The following is a 21,454-nucleotide window of genomic DNA, read 5'->3' as shown; positions in this document are numbered from 1 at the left end:
TTGGTTCTTCATTTTCCACCATGATGGTGAATTTTTTGAAAACCCTTTTTTTTAACTCTTCCTAGCCCATTGATGTAATTAATATTCATGGAAGTTGGCAATTGTCATCTGTAGACTAACCATGACAAAAGTTTGTAAAAAAAAAAAGAAGTTTGCTGGTCAAAATATATGGCTGCAACTGGCTGATCATTTAAGGGTTATGGCCTAGATTTATGAAATAAGTTATATTTATGATCATTATAATGCTTATTTCAATGGTGATGGGATTATCACTTTGTGATGGCCTGGAGGCCTGTCCAGGGTGTCTCCCTGCCTGCTGCACAATGACTACCAGGATAGGCTCCAGCATCCCTGCGACCCTGAGAGCAGGATAAGTGGTTTGGATAATGGATAGATGGATAATGGTTATCACCATTTATAGTGGTAGTAGCACTGCACGTATTAGTGGTAATAGTAGTTTTTAAGCTATGAACATAGATTCGTTGTACCTGACAAAAAATAGTAACAAAACATATGTAATTCTTAATAAAGATTAAAGTAGCACATACTATTAATGTACATCATATTAGAGGTGGTTAGCCCAGTGGTTAGTCCAGTGGTTAGCACTGTTGCATCACAGCAAGAAGGTCCTGGATTCGAACCCCAGGCCATCCCAGTTTCTTTCTGTGTGGAGTTTGCATGTTCTCCCCATGTTTGCATGGGTTTCCTCCAGGTGCTCTGGTTTCCTCCACCATCAAAGACATGCATGTTAGGGTTAATACTCCTGTCTGTGGTCATGACTGAGGTCAAGAAGAACGGGAGTTGGTCCCCAGGCGCTGCACGGCGGCTGCCCACTGCTTCTAGCTATTAAATGCAGAGGATGAATTTCTCATGGGGATTAATAAAATATAACTTAATCTCTTACCATATAAAGGTCATTATCATCATACTGTGTGTTAATGGGAGCACATGCTCTCAGAATAAATGCCATTATTAACATATAAGAACGTATTCACAAAAATTGCATACTTACACAATTATTTTTATCATATGGTAACAGCACACACTGATACAAAATATGTTAACATATGCTGTCTTGAAAGGTATCACAAATGTCTTGTTCCAGATTCATAGTTGTTCTAGACATAGGTGTGTAAAAGACTTCATCACCTCAAACATGTTTTTATATACAAACTAGGATGTAAAAGACTTCATCATCTCAAACATGTTTTTATATACAAACTAGGAAACCAGTCCGTTGCAAGCTCCTGTGCCCCCAACACTATCTCTCTCACACTATTGCTGTAATTTGTGATTTGTGCCACTGCTGTCAAAATCAGCCTCACCTCAGCGGGGATCCACACAGACACATTTCAGCAAGCCTCAATCAGTTTCTCGGAAGGAATGCTTACAGCACACTCAAATTCTTTCTCTCTCTCTCTCTCTCTCTCTCTCTCTCTCTCTCTCTCTCTCTCTCTCTCTCTCTCTCTCTCTCTCTCTCTCTCTCTCTCTCTCTCTCTCTCTCTCTCCCCCTTACCTACTAACCCCCCCCACACACCCAAGCAATGGCCTATCTATCCATAGTTCCTTTTGAATAAGTTTGAATTGAAATGTATTTTGCCTGTTGTATTTACTAAATTATAATCTGCATTACAGGTGGTATACTGTCAGCAAACATGGAACCCAGAGAAGTTTTAAAACGTGTCGTGATTGATGTGAGTGCTTTTGTGCCTCATGGCAGGACTATTGGATAGTAGGGAGGGAGGGAAAACCTACACATATCAATTTATGATGTGTATAGAAACTGTATGGGTTGTATATGCAAATATAGGAACAAATAATTTTAACAATTAGATACTAACATACCCGCTGATGGCTGCCTGTCTGTTATGCATGATTTTTTTGCTATGTTTAGAAAAACGGCATTGGTGACACTAGCCCCTCATAAACTGTACAACCATGGAACGCTGTTAGCTGATCACCAGCTTAGATAAAGTAGCCTACTTATTTCCCCGCAGTATTCGAAATGTGCTCATAAGTCACGAGCACTTAACAGTTCTGTCCTTTGGATAGAATTTGCTTGTTAAAGCTAACACTTGGGGGTGGCATGGTGGTGCAGTGGTTAGCGCGGTCGCCTCAAAGTAAGAAGGTCCTGGGTTCGAGCCCCGGGGTAGTCCAACCTTGGGGGTCATCACGGGTTGTCCTCTGTGTGGAGTTTGCATGTTCTCCCTGTGTCAGCCTGGGTTTCCTCCGGGGGCTCAGGTTTCCTCCCACAGTCCAAAGACATGCAGGTCAGGTGAATCGGCCATACTAAATTATCCCTAGGTGTGAATGTGTGTGTGTGTGTGTGTGTGTGTGTGTGTGTGGGGGGGGGCCTTGTGATGGACTGGTGGCCTGTCCAGGGTGTCTCCCTGCCTGCCGCCCAATGACTGCTGGGATAGGCTCCAGCAGCCCTGCAGCCCTGAGAGCAGGATAAGCGGTTTGAATAATGGATAGATACTAACTTAGATTACAGTGCTTTAGCATTTAGCCTAAAGGAAATGTAAAGTAAAGGCAATACTATTTTTAGTCTTCTTGTGGTGTCTCAGATCTAAATGAAGTAACTTGATAACCACTATGCCGTACCTGCAACTCATCTGATCAGGTTCGTTATGGTGCTGCCTGTAAGACAGCATCGACTGTATGCCTCTATGGCGACCATTTACAGGTTTTTATATTGTGTTTTTGTTTTTTCATTTGAACTGGGTTTTGCGTAAATGGCCATCCTGGAGCATGTTTTGGTAAATGCAGATTCAAATAAAGACAACGAGTTCTTTGTTTTAGGTGTAAAATTAGAGGAAATTGTTAATCCAGTTGTTTGGGTCTCTTTTTCACTCCTCCAATCTGCAGCCTAGTGTTTTCAGTCCGACATGCTGAGCTACAAGATATATGATATGATAATGCATGCATATTAAGCTTTGAAAAAGGAGTCACATGGGAGAAGTTAAATTTGCTAAATTAGTATATGCTGTGTATATATGTGTGTATTGCTAAAGCAATACACACATATATACACACTATAAATATTAATGGGGAAAATTTGATTAAGAAACTGTAGAGGATATTATATAATGTCACCCGCTGAATCAAGCTAAACTTCTTTGTCCTCAGGCTCACTAACATAGTGCAAGGCCAAAGTGACTCTGTGTTTGCCGTGTGGGATTTCAGGCCTGTTGATCAAAGCAGAAAAAAGAGGGAACGGGGTTTTGCTCTCTGTTTATTTTTCGTGGCGGAGGAGCTTGCTTCTTCTGCCCAGGTTGCCACGCTGCAGTGGCGCCTCAGTTGGCGATCTCCCATATGCTTCGATGTCCCACTTAGCTTCCCACATGCACCCGAGGCTGTGCTGCAAAACAATGGAGTGGGACTTCTCCTTGGACCGCACCACCATGATCTCACAGCCAACATTACGCAATAACCAGCCTCTCTCCAACACTTTTACTGTTAACTTGAGATTGGCCCAAAGTGCTTTTTGATACAGTATATGAAAATCAAATTCTCCCACAAATGAGGGGAAAAGTTACTGGCTCCACCAAAAGCCCAGGAGCGTGAGAAAGACCAAACTGTCATGAAAACAAATTTAAATAAAGAATAAGACAAAAGAAATGTTTTTGAGTTAAAGTGGTTAAAGACAGTCCTTGTCATTTGTCATTTTGTGTGTGTGTGTGTGTGTGTGTGTGGGTGTGTGTGCGTGCTAGAGAGAGAGAGAGAAAGAACAAGAGAGAGAGAGAGAGAAATGCTACCTTTGTCCTCTGTATTTCTGATTCTTATTCTGTCACTCTTAAAATCCCTCTCTGTCTGTCTGTCCATCCATCTGTATTTCTCTCTCTCTCTCTCTCTCTCTCTCTCTCTCTCTCTCTCTCTCTCTCTCTCTCTCTCTCTCTCTCTCTCTCTGTCTTTCTATCTCTCTCTCTTTCGTGCATCATTAGCTTAGCCTTGATAGTCTGACTACAAGCGACAATATCCCCAGGAGGCAGAGATGATGTTAACCTACTTTTTCATAATTTTTCATCTTTCTATCTATCTATCTATCTATCTATCTATCTATCTATCTATCTATCTATCTATCTATCTATCTATCTATCTATCTATCTATCTATCTATCTATCTATCTATCTATCTATCTATCTATCTATCTATGTCTGTCTATGTCTGTCTATGTCTGTCTGTCCACATCTTTATCTTTGTCTCCCTCTATTTTCTACTCTGTCTCTGTCTCTGTCTTTTCTGTTGCTCTCTCTCTGTCTCTCTCTCTCTCTCTCTCTCTCTCTCTCTCTCTCTCTCTCTCTCTCTCTCTCTCTCTCTCTCTCTCTCTCTCTCTCTCTCTCTCTCTCTCTGTCTAATAACTGATCTACTTGTCGACGGTTCATCACAGAGGTGGCTGATTCAGAGGAAGGGAAACCATCCTGATTGCCTGGCTGCAGTTGTAAAACCATGGCAACACCCCGCCCCCCCCAAAAAAAATATCAAAGGCTTCCTGTTAATACTGAAATTATAAGAAATAGCCTCAAAGCTTCAACGATTGTCCTGAGGCTTTCCTTTTACGTAATTATATTGAAGGACACATCTCTGCTTGTCACCCCCTGCCCTGCCTTTCATGAACATGTTCCTGAGCCACCCCCGATATATTCATGCCAACAGTTTGATGTCCCTAATGAAATAAAGAAGCTTGCCTGTTGTGCTCTGATCAGATCACACCGTGCCATCACTTAACCGCACCTGGTGCACGTATATGGATACAATGACCCCTAGACATGACCCCGGGGATGTTGGAAGCCCTTTACTTGTAACTCACACATTTCTGACATGAAACAACAAATCTATCACGTTCAAGTAAGAAAACTCCCAAAACGAGCAAAGTAAACTGCCAGTTCAGTAAGATAGTTCAAATAAGTAAGATTTCTTGAAACAAGATGAATATTTGTAAATTATGATAAATAATTTTATAGTTGTTATTGAGTAAATTGATTTTGAAACAAGATGATATTCCTGTGTGATCTTTAAGACTGTCAGAAATATTCAGTTATACCGTTTTTGTAGTAGTCTTCCTATTGTGTAACACTAGGTATTTGCATGGAGCAAATTTCAACTTTTCAGTCAACTGCGGTTGACTGAAAAAAAAAAATCAAAAGGTCATTGTTTGTTTTCAAAGGTACACGCCCAAGTGAAATGAATAGATTCACAATCAGGGTGTTGCTTTTTTTGGGGGGGGGTTTCCTCCCATTTTTCTCCCCAATTGTACCCGGCCAATTACCCCACTCTTCTGAGCCATCTCGGTCGCTGCTCCACCCCCTCTGCTGATCCGGGGAGGGCTGCAGACTACCACATGCCTCCTCCGATACATGTGGAGTCGTCAGCCGCTTCTTTTCACCTGACAGTGACAAAATTCACCAGGGGGACCTAGCATGTGGGAGGATCACGCTACTCCCCCAGTTCCCCCTCCCCCCTGAACAGGTGCCCCGACCTACCAGAGGAGGTGCTAGTGCAGCGACCAGGACACATACCCACATCTGGTTCCCCACCCGCAGACACGGCCAATTGTGTCTGTAGGGATGCCCAACCAAGCCGGAGGTAACATGGGGATTTGAACCAGAGATCCTCGTGTTGGTAGGCAACGGAATAGACCACCATGCTACCCGGATGCCTGCAATCAGGGTATTTCTAGGCATGGCTGGCATCACTGGATCTGCAGACTTACACATCAAAAGATAGTGATGCAAAACTGAACCAATGCATCTGTGACCTGACAGCCACCAACCCACCCCCAATACCACCCCCCACCACTGAATGGGAATGAAACCCTACCCACCGCTACAGCCTCTCCAACCGTCACCTATACACACAAAATACACACTGTACATCTGTCTCTTTGTTTGACACCTGTCCACTTATCCAAGAGTTGACTGATAATATATCTGATAAATCTGTAGCCATTGCTTTCTCTCTGGACCATGACATCTCAAATGGAAATAACTCTCTTTTATGGATCACTTGGATGATGACTGTCTGTGATTTGACACCTGTCAGCAGAGCCCTGGGAGAGAAAGCCTTAACATTTTTGTCCAAAGTAGCAGCACCCTGCAACCATCACTTTCACCTGCTGTTTGTGTGTGTGTGTGTGTGTGTGTGTGTGAGTGTGTGTGAGTGTGAGAGAGACAGAGAAAGGCAGGAAGACACAAGACAGAGTGCATGTGTTTGTTTCTGTCCGGCCATGTGTGTGTGAGATCTGTGATTTTCCTCATTCACCAAAAAAATCCTCACAACAACATTTCACGAGTGCAACCATTTCCTCAAGATGCTTTGGTTGAATCTGTATCTTCGTCTCTCTTTGCAGGCTGCAGTCTACTGCATGTGCCACCATAGCGCCGTACCGTTAGACATTATGTTGTGATTGCTCTCGACTGTATGACTTCAAAGCTTTGCCTTCCCTGACATTCTCAGTTCGCTCCTCCTCCGTCACTTTGGGGAGCTTTCAGCAGCAGCTTACAAGATGTAGGGCTTGTACACACAAGCCTGGACAGAAATACCAAAAAGGAGATTAGCATCCGAGAGAGATAGGATTCTCCTGCTTGTGTGAGCGACAGCTGTAAGTGTCTTGCATGGCACGACCAACATGGGAGTTTTGGTTCTTTGTAGTTTAGTTTGGGTTCTATCGTGGTTAGGAACACCTAACCATGATATTTCACCTCCTCTATAGTCAAGCAACAGCATGGTACAAACTTCACAAAACACCCCAGCGACCTTACTCATATTTTTTCGGAGGGGGTCCCCCTTTTTCACCCAATTGTACTTGGCCAATTACACCATTCTTCCTAGCCATCCTGGTCACTGCTCCATCCCCTCTGCCGGTCCGGGGAGGGCTGCAGACTACCACATGCCTCCTCTGATACATGTGGAGTTGCCAGCCGCTTCTTTTCACCTGACAGTGAGGAGTTTCGCCAAGGGGACGTAGCACGTGGGAGGATAACGCTAGTCCCCCCCCCCCAACAGGTGCTCTGACTGACCAGAGGAGATGCTAGTGCAGCGACCAGGACACATTCCCCCATCCAGTTTCCCATCCGCAAGACACGGCCAATTGTGTCTGTAGGGATGCCCAACCAAGCAGGAGGCATCACGGGGACTTGAACCGACGATCCCCGTGTTGGTAGGCAATGGAATGGACTGCCACGCCACCTGGACACTCCACCTCACTCATATTTTGTTGGGGAGAAGCTATGTGTTGGTTAAAGTCAAAAGGTTACCCTGTCAAAATAAAGTCTGGGAGAAAGAGATTTCTTAGATGGTGTCAGAACTGGTCAGAGTGGGAAAGTGCTATCATGAGACAAAATCCATGGCTAGAAAAGCTGGGGAACTCAAAAATACATTGTAATATTGAAGCTTGCACAGATATTGGTACAATGATGTCCCATAATGCCTTTCCATGGGTAGCATATGTATAGTGGTTGGGTTTATTTTTAATCTCGGCCTGTTGGATCATTAAGTAAGTGATCACTGAATGAAAAGGGGGAAAAAAGCAGACAGAAAAAACGAGGCATGAAGAAATGACCAAACAAGCAGCATTTTAAGCACGTCATTCAGTGATGAGGAGCGAGAGGAAATTCATCCCTTATGTTTCATTTACTTCTGACATCCAGTATGCTCCCTTCTGAGTATACCTCATCCTCATGGAGACATTTGGTTTAATGGCAAACAAAAAAAAACACAATGAGGAACGCAACCTAAAACAATGTTTTGCAATACAGTATTTAGTATTTAACAAAGCTGCATTATTTTTGGTGATACAAAGGTACAAAACTCAACTTTGAAAATTCACTCATGCTGTCAGCTCTGCAAATACATTTAAACATGTGGCTCACCTGGTAGGGTGTGTGAGGCTGAGTCTTCACCACAACGGCCTGGGTTTGAATCTAGCCTGGGCCCTTTGCTTTATGTCATCCCCTGCCTTTCCTGTCTCTCTCCACTGTAACTTTCAAATAAAGCAAAAAGGCAACAAAATTTTTTTTTTTTTTTTAAAACTACACAGACTGGCAGTATTAAACATCTAACACTAAACTTTTATATTATTTCCCCAGCTTATATTCTTTTGCTAACTTTGGTGTTATTTATCATAATGAAATGTCTGTGACCAGACCTGTTGTCCCCCTTAGGTGGCATGAGGACCTGGATTCTTTGTGTTTGGGCATGATGCTGTGCATACTGTGCATACTGTATACTGTGCATATTGTGCATACTGTGCATACTTTGCATACTGTACACTGTGCATACTGTATACTGTGCATATTGTGCCTACTGTGCATACTGTATACTGTGTATACATACTGTGTGTAACTGTTCAGAATTACTATTCAAATATAGATTTGTAGAAATTTGTGTGTTTGTGTGTGTGTGGGGGGGGGACTGGTGTTATTTAATTCGTGTTTTTTTTTAATACCTTGCTACATCCTGTAGCAACTTACACTTGGAGTGGACTCAATGGGGTGCAACTCTGTATTAGGAGAGTTATTATTCATGTTTTGCATTCACGTTGAATAAAGCATTAGTTAATTACCATGGGTATACCTTTCTCTCTTTTTCCCACTGATTGCTTTCTCTTCCTTTCCTGCAGTTTGGGCGAACAGAAGTGATCGATAACACGCTGAACCCAGACTTTGTGAGGAAGTTTGTTTTGGATTTCTTCTTTGAAGAGAAGCAGAACCTTCGCTTTGACGTGTAAGTGGTCATCTCTGCCTTTCTGCCTGCTGCCCCCTATGACTTTCTTTTTGTTCAACTAATCAGTCAAAGATGTGAAAAAGATAGAAGGATTTCAATCAAGTTTCTCTTATTCTGGTCCTGCTGATACATACTTACCAGGTTTAGAAACCGGGAGATTTCCCAATCAAAGCTGGAAATGTTTCTCTGGATGACTTGTCAAATCTTTTATAACAAATATCAGCAATACTATCCGCGTCAGTGTTCATTCCTTATGTTGGATACCCTTGCAAAACTGCCTGCACACCTGAAACATACCCCAAATCCTTAATTGCATGTTTCAGCTCAATCCAGTCCCAAGAAATCAGAAAAAAAGAGAACAGAGTTGCACAGTTTATATATCCAGGTATTTGTGGCATCTCCCTAGCCACAGACTCAGGTCCCCATCTTAAGATGAGGCTGTTCTCAGCGGAGGCTAATTTCACAGGATGGAAAAAAGAAGTATTTAGATGTTTCTCCATTCCATTCTCCTTCTCTCCCAAGCAGATCGATGCCCCCTGTGGGGGGTACAGAAGGAGATACCCAGCATGGAGTCTTGTGCAGCTAGGAGCTAAAGAGTCCAACAGATCTCTGCTATTGATCACAGACACGCTGTGGTCAATAGTGTTTGGGCAAAGTGGTAAACAAATCCTTCAAAATGGTGAAATCAGGACTAGGAGGTTTGCTAGAGGTTTCAGTTGGGAATTAAAAAGCTGTGCAGTAATCTACATCTAATCAACAAATAACTATATGCACTGATTTTATACTATTTAATATAGCTTGAGAAAAGTAACCAGTAATGTAATCACTGACATAAATGTCTGGGAACATTTTATTCAAGTGCTTTCATCAGTCTTAACACATAACAACTGACAAGACTGTGGCATCATTTGATTTCAAATGAACATCGAAAGGCTTGTTGAAGGATGCTGATTAAATTGTTTTTTCCGGTATTAGGCCAAAACTGATGGGAGTTGGACAATGTTTAACTCTGGCCTACTGTTTGTTCCACATAAAGAGAGTCGGCACTAAACAGCTTACTGAACGCTCTGATTTGAATCAATGTTTAATAATTTTCATCAAGCCACGAGTTTTGTTGTGATGTCTTTAAAAAATAGTTTGCAGGGGTGTCTAGGTGGCATGATGGTCTATTCCGTTGCCTACCAACACAGGGATCGGCAGTTCGAATCCCCATGTTACCTCTGGCTTGGTCAGGCGTCCCTACAGACACAATTGGCCGTGTCTGCGGGTGGGAAGCTGGATGTGGGTATGTGTCGTGGTTGCTGCACAAGCACCTCCTTTGGTTGATCGGGGCGCCTGTTCAAAGGGGAGGGGGAACTGGGGGGAATAGCGTGATCCTCCCACATGATATGTCCCCCTGGCAAAACTCCTCACTGTCAGGTGAAAAGAAGCGGCTGGTGACTCCACATGTATTGGATCGGAGGAGGCATATGGTAGTCTGCAGCCCTCCCTGGATCGGCAGAGGGGGTGGAGCAGTGACCGGAATGGCTCAGAAGAGTGGCCGGATACAACTGGTGAGAAAAAAGGTGGTGGGAAAATCCCCCCACCCCAAAAAAATTTGCAAGCTAAAAGTATGACCGAGAAATTAATGATGCACAAATTGATACCTTGAGATACTATACATTTGACAATTTTAACAGTTTTTATATACATTTTTATATGAGCTTAAGCAGCAAACTAAGGTTTTATAGGATGAATGGTGGCTTACAGTCAATAACTACACTCCAGCTTTGAAGTTAACAACAAAACCAAGGAGACCATCATGGCTTGTTTTTAAATGCAAAGCTGCATTTACAAAACCACTGATCGCAAAACCACGATCCCTTTGGCGAGGGACCAAGTGATTTCTGCTAATAGTCAGCCCCATCTGGTGATTCTAAGACAGAAGAGATGGACGAGGGCTTCAGCAGCTTTTTCTTTAATGAAATTATGCTATGTAAGCTGGCTGGTGACCATATGAAGACAGCATCACTGTTTTGTGATTGTAAAACCTAGTTTGCGGTGCACGTTGTTGGATATCAGCATTCATAAATACTCATTCTTGGATTAAGAATACTGAACATCAGTACGGCTGAATATGAAGTGGTCCTAAGGCAGGTCGAAGTTTGGAAAGAACAGTAAGAAAAACATTCATATTGCTGTTGTGTGGTTTGCATATCACTCCAAGTGAAATTGGTTTCATTCACTGCCGGGTTGAAGCCCCCTCCTCTAGGATGGCAGGAGACCCAGTTAGAGAGAATTCTTTTGTCTTGACAAAATAGGGTATCAAAGCTGAATTATTGAATTATTACAGCAAACTATATCATGTGACTTCCAACACAAATTGTCGCCCTCTCGCCAAAGCCCCGCATATCTTGCATCGACACTTTTGTTTACTGAGTGTTTTCTGTAGAACTGTAACCGTCTTACACACTTAATCATCATCAAATGCATGATCCTGTTTAATATTTACAGTATTTTTTTTTATCTGGATTAGGAAGCTTTAAAGTAATTCATCCAAGCATTATGAATAAAGATTAAATACAATTTCATATAGCCACTAACATTCCTAAATGGGCATCCATAGGGTGCTCAGCAAAAGAGTGAAATTGGTAAAGGATCATTCCAAATGAATATATTGGACCATCAGAGACAAATGATATTGACTGAAAGTCTTAACCAAATTAATAACTCGGCAGGTCTGTCTTTGGTGACAGCACAAGAGTCATGTTATTATCGCATGACCTTAAACCGGGTACTCAATCGATAACAGTTTTGATGAGATGTCACTTTATTGCTTGCTTTACTGGTCATCCTAGCAATGATATTGATCAAAAGAAGACACAAAACGAGCCGAAATCCAAGCACTCCAAATAGAGGAGGGACAGTGGAGGAGGGCGAGGATATGGAAATAGAAGCACAGAGGTGCTTGGTGCTTTCCTGCACAAGCCAGATATGGATCACTGTCTCTGGAGGGTATTGTGGCCTCCCCGACGCGAGGTCATGAAAGGGGATTCCAATAAAAAGGGAGTATCCCAGTAAGAGGGAATGAATTATTAAACTCCGACTCCTCCACACAGATTATTTTTACTCAGCTGATTCATAATATGTTGATATGAGGCAAATTGATGTGTCATGCCAGAGTGAGGTAAGGCTTTAACTCTGTGATTATTTTAAAGATTGCACTCCAACAGTTTGATATTGTGCTTGAAATCCATATTGATTATTTAATTCAGAAATTCATGCCTTAATGACTCTTATAGCTGCTTAGTAGTACTGTCTATATTTGCTCTCTACTGGATTTCCATGTGCTCAGAGGTGATTTTTCTTTCCCTAAGATGAATATTTTTATTTTCTTTGCAAATTTCTTTCTTATCCAAGGCACAATAACTCCATTAAGAGGTACCTACATGGCTCCATTCCCTCAAACCACTCTACAAATACTTTCCCCCTTGTTGACATCAGCTTTTAAAAAGGAATCTAAGAAAAATCTAAGAAAGATTTTTGAAGGAAAGAATGAAATGAAGTAACCTTTGACACTTTTGTAGCGAGTACGTTTGGAAGCTGACCTCAAAACCTTCGCCTGACTTTACCTTCTGCAGGTGGCTGTGTTTGTTCTTGTATCATTGCCAAAGTCAGAGGCGTGAGTTCACACATCTCATTCATCTTCTAGCTGGTGTTTGCAAAGCAGATTCAATCAAGTTCAGATTCCAAGCCAAGCACAGCAGTAACCGAAAGAAGCATTGGTGATTTGATATGAAGGAGCGTGAGTCTTTTATATAGCAGAAAGACTTTTTTGTGAATCAAGCAGAAGACTCTTGCAGTACAGAGATCAGAACCTAATACACTCCAGTGTGCGCAGAGAGTACATTTATTACAACTGCCTCTACAGAAATCACTATGAAGGTTTTTTTTTTCTTGTTTTTTTTTTTTTTTTAAGTTTTATTCTGACATAATCATGCAGAAAGCCTTAACCCTGTTGGCAACTTCTGTCATGTGAAACAATAATGTTTCCCTCCAATTATTTCTTGCATTATATCAAACCAATTGCTCTGCACTTCAGCTTGACTGAAAATGAGAATGTGTTTAATAATGTCACCTTTGTTTCTGATGCAAAAGCCTTCAGGTCCCTTGTCACCTGGATGTAAATGAAGGCCATTAGACTTTCTAGCAAGTCTTTTGCTCCTCCACATTCAAATCTCATTTGGCCATTGCTCACAGGCTTATCCCACTGTGAGGTAATTTCATTTGATACCACCCAAGCCGGCTTTAGTGCTCAAGTTTACATATCTTGTGAAGGGGATTTATACAAAGCTCGTGATGTAGGTGGATGAGGTTTTGATTGAAATGGAAGAGTTTGAGAGATGGAAGACTAGAAATGATAGAAGAAGAGTAAAGATGAAATGGAAGAAGTGCATGTGGGGGTTCTGGAGTGACTTTTCCCAGCAGTGTGAAATTGTAGAGAGCGCTGCAGTGGGTACTTTTGGTCAAGTTGCTGTGCTGTGGGAGGTGTTCCTCTAATAATGCACCTCCTTTATTTTCCATTAGTTCCCAGATTTTAGTTCCCTCGTCAAAGCACTGTAACCGTATACATAGCAATTGCTGAACACAAACGATAAACCCCCCCAAACATAGCAGGTGTGCTGAACAAATTTAGAAATAGCTTCAAATCTTTACACCCTCCAAATCTTCTTGACTAGAAGAATTGTGCGTGATGGTTTACAGGACTTCAGTATACTGAAGACCTGTTAATTTTTATTTTTTTTTTAGTATGTTTCGGTCTTGCAACGTTTCCACACCAGCTTCCCACAAATTATCCTCTTTTCGATGCTTGGGGCAGTGAAGCAGACCATTGGTCTGTCTGTCTCATAGTTGTCAGTCCTGTCACAGTGCTGTGTTGTCTTGGACTCTCTCCTGACCATGCAGAACCCTCACCTGTCCATCACATACTCTGTGTGTGTGTGTATGTGTGTGGAGGGGGGGCAAATGTGGGTTTTAAATAAAGAACAGGGAGGGGACAACAGTACAGAGGAGTCAGTGAAACATTAATATGGCATTCCAACATCGTGTGTTGAGAAGTTCTGTGCACTTTGAAATGCAAATGTATGCAGAGTTTTTAAAGTAGCATCAGTGATTAGAACACTTGTCTGCAACTCTTTATAGTTCTGGATTTTCAAGATGTTACCTGCTTTAAATAAAAGATGCACGCCGTAATTTTTTTAAATTTTATATTAAAAAAATGTCATATTTTATTTTCCCACTGGCATTTTTGTTGCTACAGCCATTCAATTTATTTACTCCCTATATGCTATTTTTCATTGGTGCCTGCGGGTTCTGCCATTCCCACCAAGTATTCAAAGGTAATGGCGCACACAGAAGATGTGATGAGTCTGCCACAAAAAAAAAGAAAAAGAAGAAGAAGAGGGAGGAACTTGCATGTTGAATGTGGAAAAGTAAACAATAGGCACTATAATACAAAGCTTAACACACATCGTTTAATTAGCCTTAATTAAATGTTTGATATTGCTTGATATGTTACCTGATATTACCATGCTGGGTGACACTGTTGATTAGTTTTCCTTCTCCAAAATTTGCATGCTACCGCTAGATTATCTTCTCTCTACACTTCTGCCAATAGTAGACAGTCAAGCAAACATTACATTACAGTCATTTAGCCGACGCTTGTATCCAAAGCGACTTACAATAAGTGCATTTAACGTAGGAAATCAGGAGAACTACTAGTCATCAGGGGTCATAAGTGCATCTAAACAAGCATCTAAGAGCAAAACCAGTACTAAAGTAAAAGTGCAAGAATGAGATTTTTTTTTTTTAAAGAGTGAATACAATAAGTGCTAAGAACAAGTAACAGGGTAGTAGTTCTGGGAAGAGGTGAGTTTTCAACCTGCGCCGAAAGATGGGCAGCGACTCTGCTGTCCTGACATCAGTGGGGAGTTCATTCCACCCCTTTTAGTCCAGGACAGAAAAGAGCCGTGACCGGGTTGATCGGCAGCAAGGGCCTCTGAGTGATGGGGCAACCAGTTGTCCTGAGACAGCAGAGCAAAGTGGTTGGGCGGGGGATGTAGGGCTTGACCATGGCCTGGAGATAGGAAGAAGCTGTTCCTTTCACTGCTCTGTAGGCTAGCACCAGAGTCTTAAACTGGATGCGAGCAGCTACTGGGAGCCAGTGTAGAGACATGACAAGGGGAGTTGTGTGGGAGAACTTAGGGCGGTTGAACACCAGACGAGCTGCAGCTTTCTGAACAAGCTCCAGAGGTCTGATGGCTGATGCTGGGGCGCCAGCAAGGAGGGAGTTGCCGTAGTCCAGCTGGGAGATGACCAGAGCCTGGATGAGCACCTGTGCCATCTCGTGGTGGGGAATGGGCAAATCCTCCTGATGTTATAGAGGAGAAATCTGCAGCAGCGAGCAACCGATGCAACGTTTTCAGCAAACGACAGTTGGTCGTCCAGGATCACACCCAGATTCCTCACAGTCCGAGTTGGCATCACCACGGTGTTGTCAATGGTGATGGCCGGGTCTTGGTGCGGACAACCTTTCCCCAGGAGGAACATCAGCTCTGTCTTGTCTAGATTGAGCTTCAGGTGGTGTGTCGCCATCCACTCTGAGATGTCAGTCAAGCACGCAGCAATGCGTGTCTCTACTTGTGTGTCAGAGGGAGGAAAGGACAAGATCAGCTGGGTGTAATCAGCATAACAATGGTAAGTGAAGTCATGCGAGAGAATAACAGAACCCAGGGATGTCGTGTACAGGGAGAAAAGGAGAGGACCCAGAACCGAACCCTGTGGAACACCTGTAGTCAGTCTGCGAGGCTCCGACACAGATCCCCTCCATGTCACCTTGTAAGAGCGGCCTGTCAGGTAGGTTGCAAACATTGAGAGTGCAGAGCCTGTGACACTCAGCCCCGCGAGGGTAGAGAGGAGGATCTGGTGGTTCACTGTGTCGAACGCAGCTGACAGGTCCAGGAGTATCAGAACAGAGGAGAGAGAGTTTGCTCTCGCAGAGTGCAGCAATTCTGTCACTGCAAGGAGGGCTGTCTCTGTCGAGTGACCGACCCTGAACCCAGACTGGCTGGGGTGCAGGAGGTTGTTCTGGTGGAGGTACAAAGAAAGTTGGTTAAAGACAGCACGTTCGAAAGTTTTGGATAGAAAGGGTAGAAGGGAAACTGGTCTGGAGTTTTTGAGGTCAGAGGGGTTAAGTGATGGTTTCTTGAGAAGGGGGGATGACTCTAGCAGTCGTGAAGGCAGATGGAAAACATCCTGCCTGGAGGGAGGTGTTGATGAGGTGGGTTAGATAGGGAAGGAGTTCAGGTGCTATAGACTGAAGAAGAGGGGAGGGACCGGGTCAAGGGAGCATGTGGTGGGGCGACTGGATGTGATGAGGTTTAGAACCTCATCGGGGGAGAGGGGAGCGAGGTGGGATAGGGTTGGACGTGGAGAGGTGAGGGAGGGTGCAGAGGGTGGGATAGTGCAAACAGCACTAACCGGGTGGTGAGAAAAGGAGGATCTGATGTTGTTTACCTTCTTGTCAAAGAAGTTAGCAAAGTCATCAGAGAGAAGGGAGGAAGTAGGAGGAGGAGGTTGGGATTGAAGTGTAGAGAAGGTTTCAAAGGGTTTCTTAGGATTAGAGGCAGATGATAGGATTTTAGAGTGATAGACGGCAGTCTTAGCAGCAGAAAGGGAGAAGGAGAAAGTTGAAAGAAGAGATTGGAAGTTGAGAAGGTTATCTGGGAGTTTGCCTTTTCTTCATTTGCGCTCTGCCACTCTCAGGTTCCGTCCATAATGGTGTTACACCAAAATCTGTGACCGTCGAAAACCGTGACCTGCACGTGAACGCTTTCATCGCATTCAGGATAATGTAAATTTTGATGAAACTCTGGGATTTAGCCTCTGAAAACAAATTATTGAGACCACCTTATGTCACCAAATCCACCAAAAACTGAAGAAATTAAGGATAACCATTTTAGGCTTGACAGTCTTGGCATAGTATGTCTCTCTGTTAACTTAAACCTGCTTGCCAGAATGGATGTGCGCCATTGCATCTGCAAAAACTCCCAGTTTACCGCAACAGTAGCGTGTACTAGAATTCATCCAGAGGACTTGGTATACTCCTGGTGGCTTACCAATGAGATACATGTTGATATGTCTACATTATGCAGAAGTCATATGCTAGCTTTATTTATTTATTTATTTATTTTATTTTATTCATTCATTCATTAAATTTTTGTTAAGTCTTTTCAAGATTTCCAGCATTTAGTTTTGGGCCGTATTTGAATCCCTTGAAGATGAAGCTGTCCATTACTGTCAGATCAAATATGTATCTCCCTGACCAGATAACAAAAAAAAAGAGAAAGGAAGGAATCTTAGTTTAAAAAAGAACAAAACAAAAAAAAGCAGCAATTGAAGTCAGTGTTACTGATTTCTTTAAAACAAAATGCCGTTCTCCCTTTCTCCAGGTTTTGACAGTGATGTGAGCAGTTGAATAGGAGACAAAGAGAGAGGGATGAATAGGGAGCAAGAGAAAGATCCAGAGAGCGATCCAGGGCTGAAGGATACATGATGTCTGTGTAATGTTATGTGGTGCAAGAGCAGATTTCCTTTGTCAAACATGAACAAAAACCTTTTCAAAGAAACCCCATGTGTCGACATGTAAGAGGACCTCCTATGGGAGGGAGTCTGAAAAGAATAAAAAGCAACCTGTTTTTCTGAGAGGGGAATGAATTCAGTCCACACTGTTGATCCCAGCATTAATAAAATAGCTCCAGATCCATAAATTAAAATTTTATCTCTCTTGACTCAGTCGCTGCATGTACACACTGTCTAATTATTTATTTAGCAAACATGGTGTTTATGTTGTGTACTCCCAGGCACGTTGTCCTTATTTGTGCTGCCAGTCAAATGAGTTGAAAGGTTTTTTCATGAGGGCTCTGTCCCATCTTTCTCCTCAAACTTTGAGCGTCTCCTTCTGTAGTATTATATCCTTAGGTTTTGCTTTCTTTTTTTTTTTCCTGTGGCATTTTTCCCCATATGAATCAGGGGTCTAAGCACAGGGGTGTCGTACCTTGCACAGACTCTGTTGTGACTCTAAATTGTGATCTAGGACCATGCAAATGAATTTGACTTAATTTGTACTATTTTTGTGATGTCTTGCAGGTACAATGTGGACACCAGAAGCTCCAACCTCTCTAAGCATGTAAGCATCCTTGCTGAATTATGTTACTTGATGTTTCAAGAGCTGTGTTTCCTTTCTAATTCAACTGAAATTGAATGACATGTTTTATGGGTATTCATGTTAAGATATTAGCAATACTGTCAAAGCAGCTTTCACTTTACAATATAGAACTGTTATGACAAAATAAGGGCTTTAAACAGGCTATAATTCTGGTGTAAACATGGTGAGCTGTGATGAATAATAATAAAAGTGAACTGTTTTTACATAAACTGAGAACCGCTCATAAAGGGAACAGATTCTGAGCAGCTATGCAAACATCGGCTGCCTTTTCAAGAAGGACTTTTCTGTTTGTTGAACAAATAAGCTTGGCGGAGTCTTAATACTTTTTCCATCCTATTTGTGTATGTCTTTCCTTATTGCCTGGCAACTTGGATGAGCAGAAGGTAGGCTGGCAACACCCAATATTCATCTTCCATTTCTCCAGACTGGCCTTATTATCTTCTGGACATTTACAGTGCATTGCTGAGGTGCTATTAGTGCTGCGAGAGATGCAAAATATTATCATCACAATGGTCATAGGGAATTTAACACATTATACATATATATCATGACACCCACTTACATATGCAAAAATACAATATTTAAGAATCCAGCTCATTATATTAAACTGTTTTGTAATGTAAAGTATAATGTCAAACACAAGCAAGTTTTACTATAATATTCCCTCAAAAAATGGGCAGCACAGTGGCGCAGTGGTTAGCACGGTTGCCTCACAGCAAGAAGGTCCTGGGTTCGAGCCCCAGGGTAGTTCAACCTTGAGGGTTGTCCAAGGTCGTCCTCTGTGTGGAGTTTGCATGTTCTCCCCGTGTCTGCGTGGGTTTCCTCCAAGTGCTCCGGTTTCCTCCCACAGTCCAAAGACATGTAAGTCAGGTGAATCGGCCGTACTAAATTGTCCCTTGGGGGTGTGTGTGTGTGTGTGTGTGTGTGTGTGTGTGTGTGTGTGTGTGTGTGTGTGTTGGCCCTGTGATGGCCTGGCAGTCTGTCAAGGGTGTCTCCCCACCTGCTGCCCAATGACTGCTGGGATAGGCTCCAGCATCCCTGTGACCCTGAGAGCAGGATAAGTGGTTTGGTTAATGGATGGATTGATTCCCTCAAAAATTTCAGATATCATTTTGTGAGGAATCTTAGATAATAGATTTTCATTATTAATTTATTTCTGAATTTCATACCGATACAATACCTTTCCCTATTTCTAGTTATAAATGAGAATATATAGTATATAGTAATATAATTATTATAGAGACACTGTGACCCAAAGATTATGAACCAACTTTTGATACCTTGCAGATACATTTCTAAAAGAAAGATCAGTCTTATAATCCCAGAAAATTTTGTTTTGTTTTATTTGGTTTATTCTTCTTTTTTTTCTCTTTAACTTAATTCAGACAGTGTGATGCCAGAGGGAGATATGTTGCCGTTGTCACGTAAAAGACACTTTAATCAAACAGTACATTCTTCAGGATTGCAAACAATTCTGATGTTCTCATTGACATCCCAGTATTTTGTAATGACACAATAAGGTTTCTAGATCTGATGTTCCAAGGGTCACGAAATTCTCTGAACACAAAAGTAACCTTGAAGTAACAGCCAAAGTTTAAAGATGAACTGTGGCGTTTTTGGCCACTAACAGTGCTACTGAGCAAAGTGGGTCCCCACACTAACAAAAAACAGCACTAATGTCACATGAGCTTCTTCTCTAAACCAATGCATTGAAATCCCGATTTAAACATTGGAGCCTTGTAATGTAAACATTGTAGCCTTTTAATTATTGAAAATTAAGATTTTCTGAACATCTTTGCAAGTAATAACTTTTGTCAACAGAGTCAATGGAGTCTAACAACATATTCTACATCTGCATAAGTGAAATTATGGAAAACTCTACAGTTCAGCTTTAAAGGGATAGATTGGTTTCCAGGGTTTTTATTGTGTCTACTTACATAAAGTCAGACAAACTGATGAATGCCTTTTTTATGTCTGTATGTGCGGTGTGAAGGTATGTTGAATCGTGCAATTAGCCTAGCTTAGCTCAATTTCTGGATGTCTACTGGGATCATTAGCAGCTCCTCTCAAAAGAACGGAAAGACACCTTCTCCAAAGCCGATCATTAGTAATTTTTAGTCTAGCATTACCAATTTGTCTTAACTATTTTCACAAATAAATGCAAAATCCTGAAAAGTAGATCATAATTTTTAACTTTTTCCCCCTGTAATACGCTGTCTTCTTCTACAGCAGAAGATGATGTGTATGCATTTTATGGAAAAGTAGCCTAATCGCATTTTTGGATTTTTTATGTAATTGTGAAAACATTAGTTAATAAAAAATGAGTAAAAAGCATTAAAAATCACATGCAGAGGTATATTTCCCTTTTTTGGTAGGTGCTGCTAATGATCTCGGTTGACATCAAGCTTGAGCTAAGCTAAACTCACTATTCAACATAACTTCAAATTAGAAAAACTCTGAAAACTGAACTATCCCTTTAAATAAAATGAGAAATGCCAAAATTTCAGTTTCCAGTTTTTTGTACCACATCAGATTTCTATGGTTGTGATGCTTGCCCAACTCATGGTCCTGTCAGCTTTTTGTTGATGACTCACCATGCATGTGTTAGAAGAGTCTATTCTGTGTGGTTCCTCTGCCTTTGTCAGAATGTTTACTTTTTGTCTTTGCTATGATGAGGCCCTGAAATGGTTTTCCTCTGCCTTGTGTAGGACTTCCTGGGTCAGATGTTCTGTACGCTGGGGGAGATCCTCGGCTCTGCTGGGAGCCGCCTGGAGAGAACTCTGTCGTAAGTCAAACATACATACACCAAGTGTGCCGAGCAGCATTCCCATTACCTAACTATAGCTAACTTCAGACTGATAAAAACTCTCAAAAGCCAGTCAAATTATGCGAAAGGAAAAAAAGTCACATTGAAAAATGATATCATAAAAATATCGTACTTTGTTGGCTAATAAATCCTTATGAACAAATTATTGTGGGGGCGTTTCTATTTCTAAAGATACATATCAAGCGGTGATGACATCACTTCATGGATATAACGGATTTTAGTTCAGCATGGCTTGTTGGGTCCTCATATGCGACTTGGGCAGAGTGTACCCCGACCAAAATTGGTCTAATTTCTGTTCCATTTAAATTACCATAATCTAATTGTGACTTTTGTTGTTCTGAGCACTGTGAGCAAACGCCATGAGTTTGCACCCAATGCAAATGGATGTCTCATACATTTCCCAAACATCCGGTTAATTAAAGTGTTGCCAGTCAAGTTGGCTGGCAGCAAAAATTCCTAACGGAGACCCTGGTGCTGGGATACAACAGGTTTTACGAGGCTTACTGCAGTTTCTGTTTCATACCGCTCCAGTCACCTGCTATAGTAGAGCCTCTCAGTTAACAATAGCAAAAAAATTTAGTTAAACTGAGCAGTCCTAAATGTGAATGCGTGAAAGCGTTTGAACTCGAGAGATGTTT

General features: G+C 42.0%; 1 protein-coding gene across 1 annotated transcript in view; it reads left to right on the top strand.

Annotated features, from left to right (window-relative positions):
* Positions 1–21,454, top strand: part of LOC130131577 (copine-9-like) — a 208,637-nt gene that overhangs the window by 72,132 nt on the left and 115,051 nt on the right. Inside the window, exons 4-7 of the mRNA XM_056301330.1 lie at positions 8,621–8,724; positions 17,911–17,950; positions 18,370–18,372; positions 20,698–20,774. Of these exons, the coding sequence (XP_056157305.1) occupies positions 8,621–8,724; positions 17,911–17,950; positions 18,370–18,372; positions 20,698–20,774 (224 nt within the window). The remainder of the gene's footprint in view (positions 1–8,620; positions 8,725–17,910; positions 17,951–18,369; positions 18,373–20,697; positions 20,775–21,454) is intronic.

Source organism: Lampris incognitus, chromosome 2 (genome assembly GCF_029633865.1).
Source record: "Lampris incognitus isolate fLamInc1 chromosome 2, fLamInc1.hap2, whole genome shotgun sequence".
In the NCBI taxonomy this organism is placed as follows: Eukaryota; Metazoa; Chordata; class Actinopteri; order Lampriformes; family Lampridae; genus Lampris; species Lampris incognitus.
This window is presented reverse-complemented; position numbering and strand designations above follow the sequence as displayed.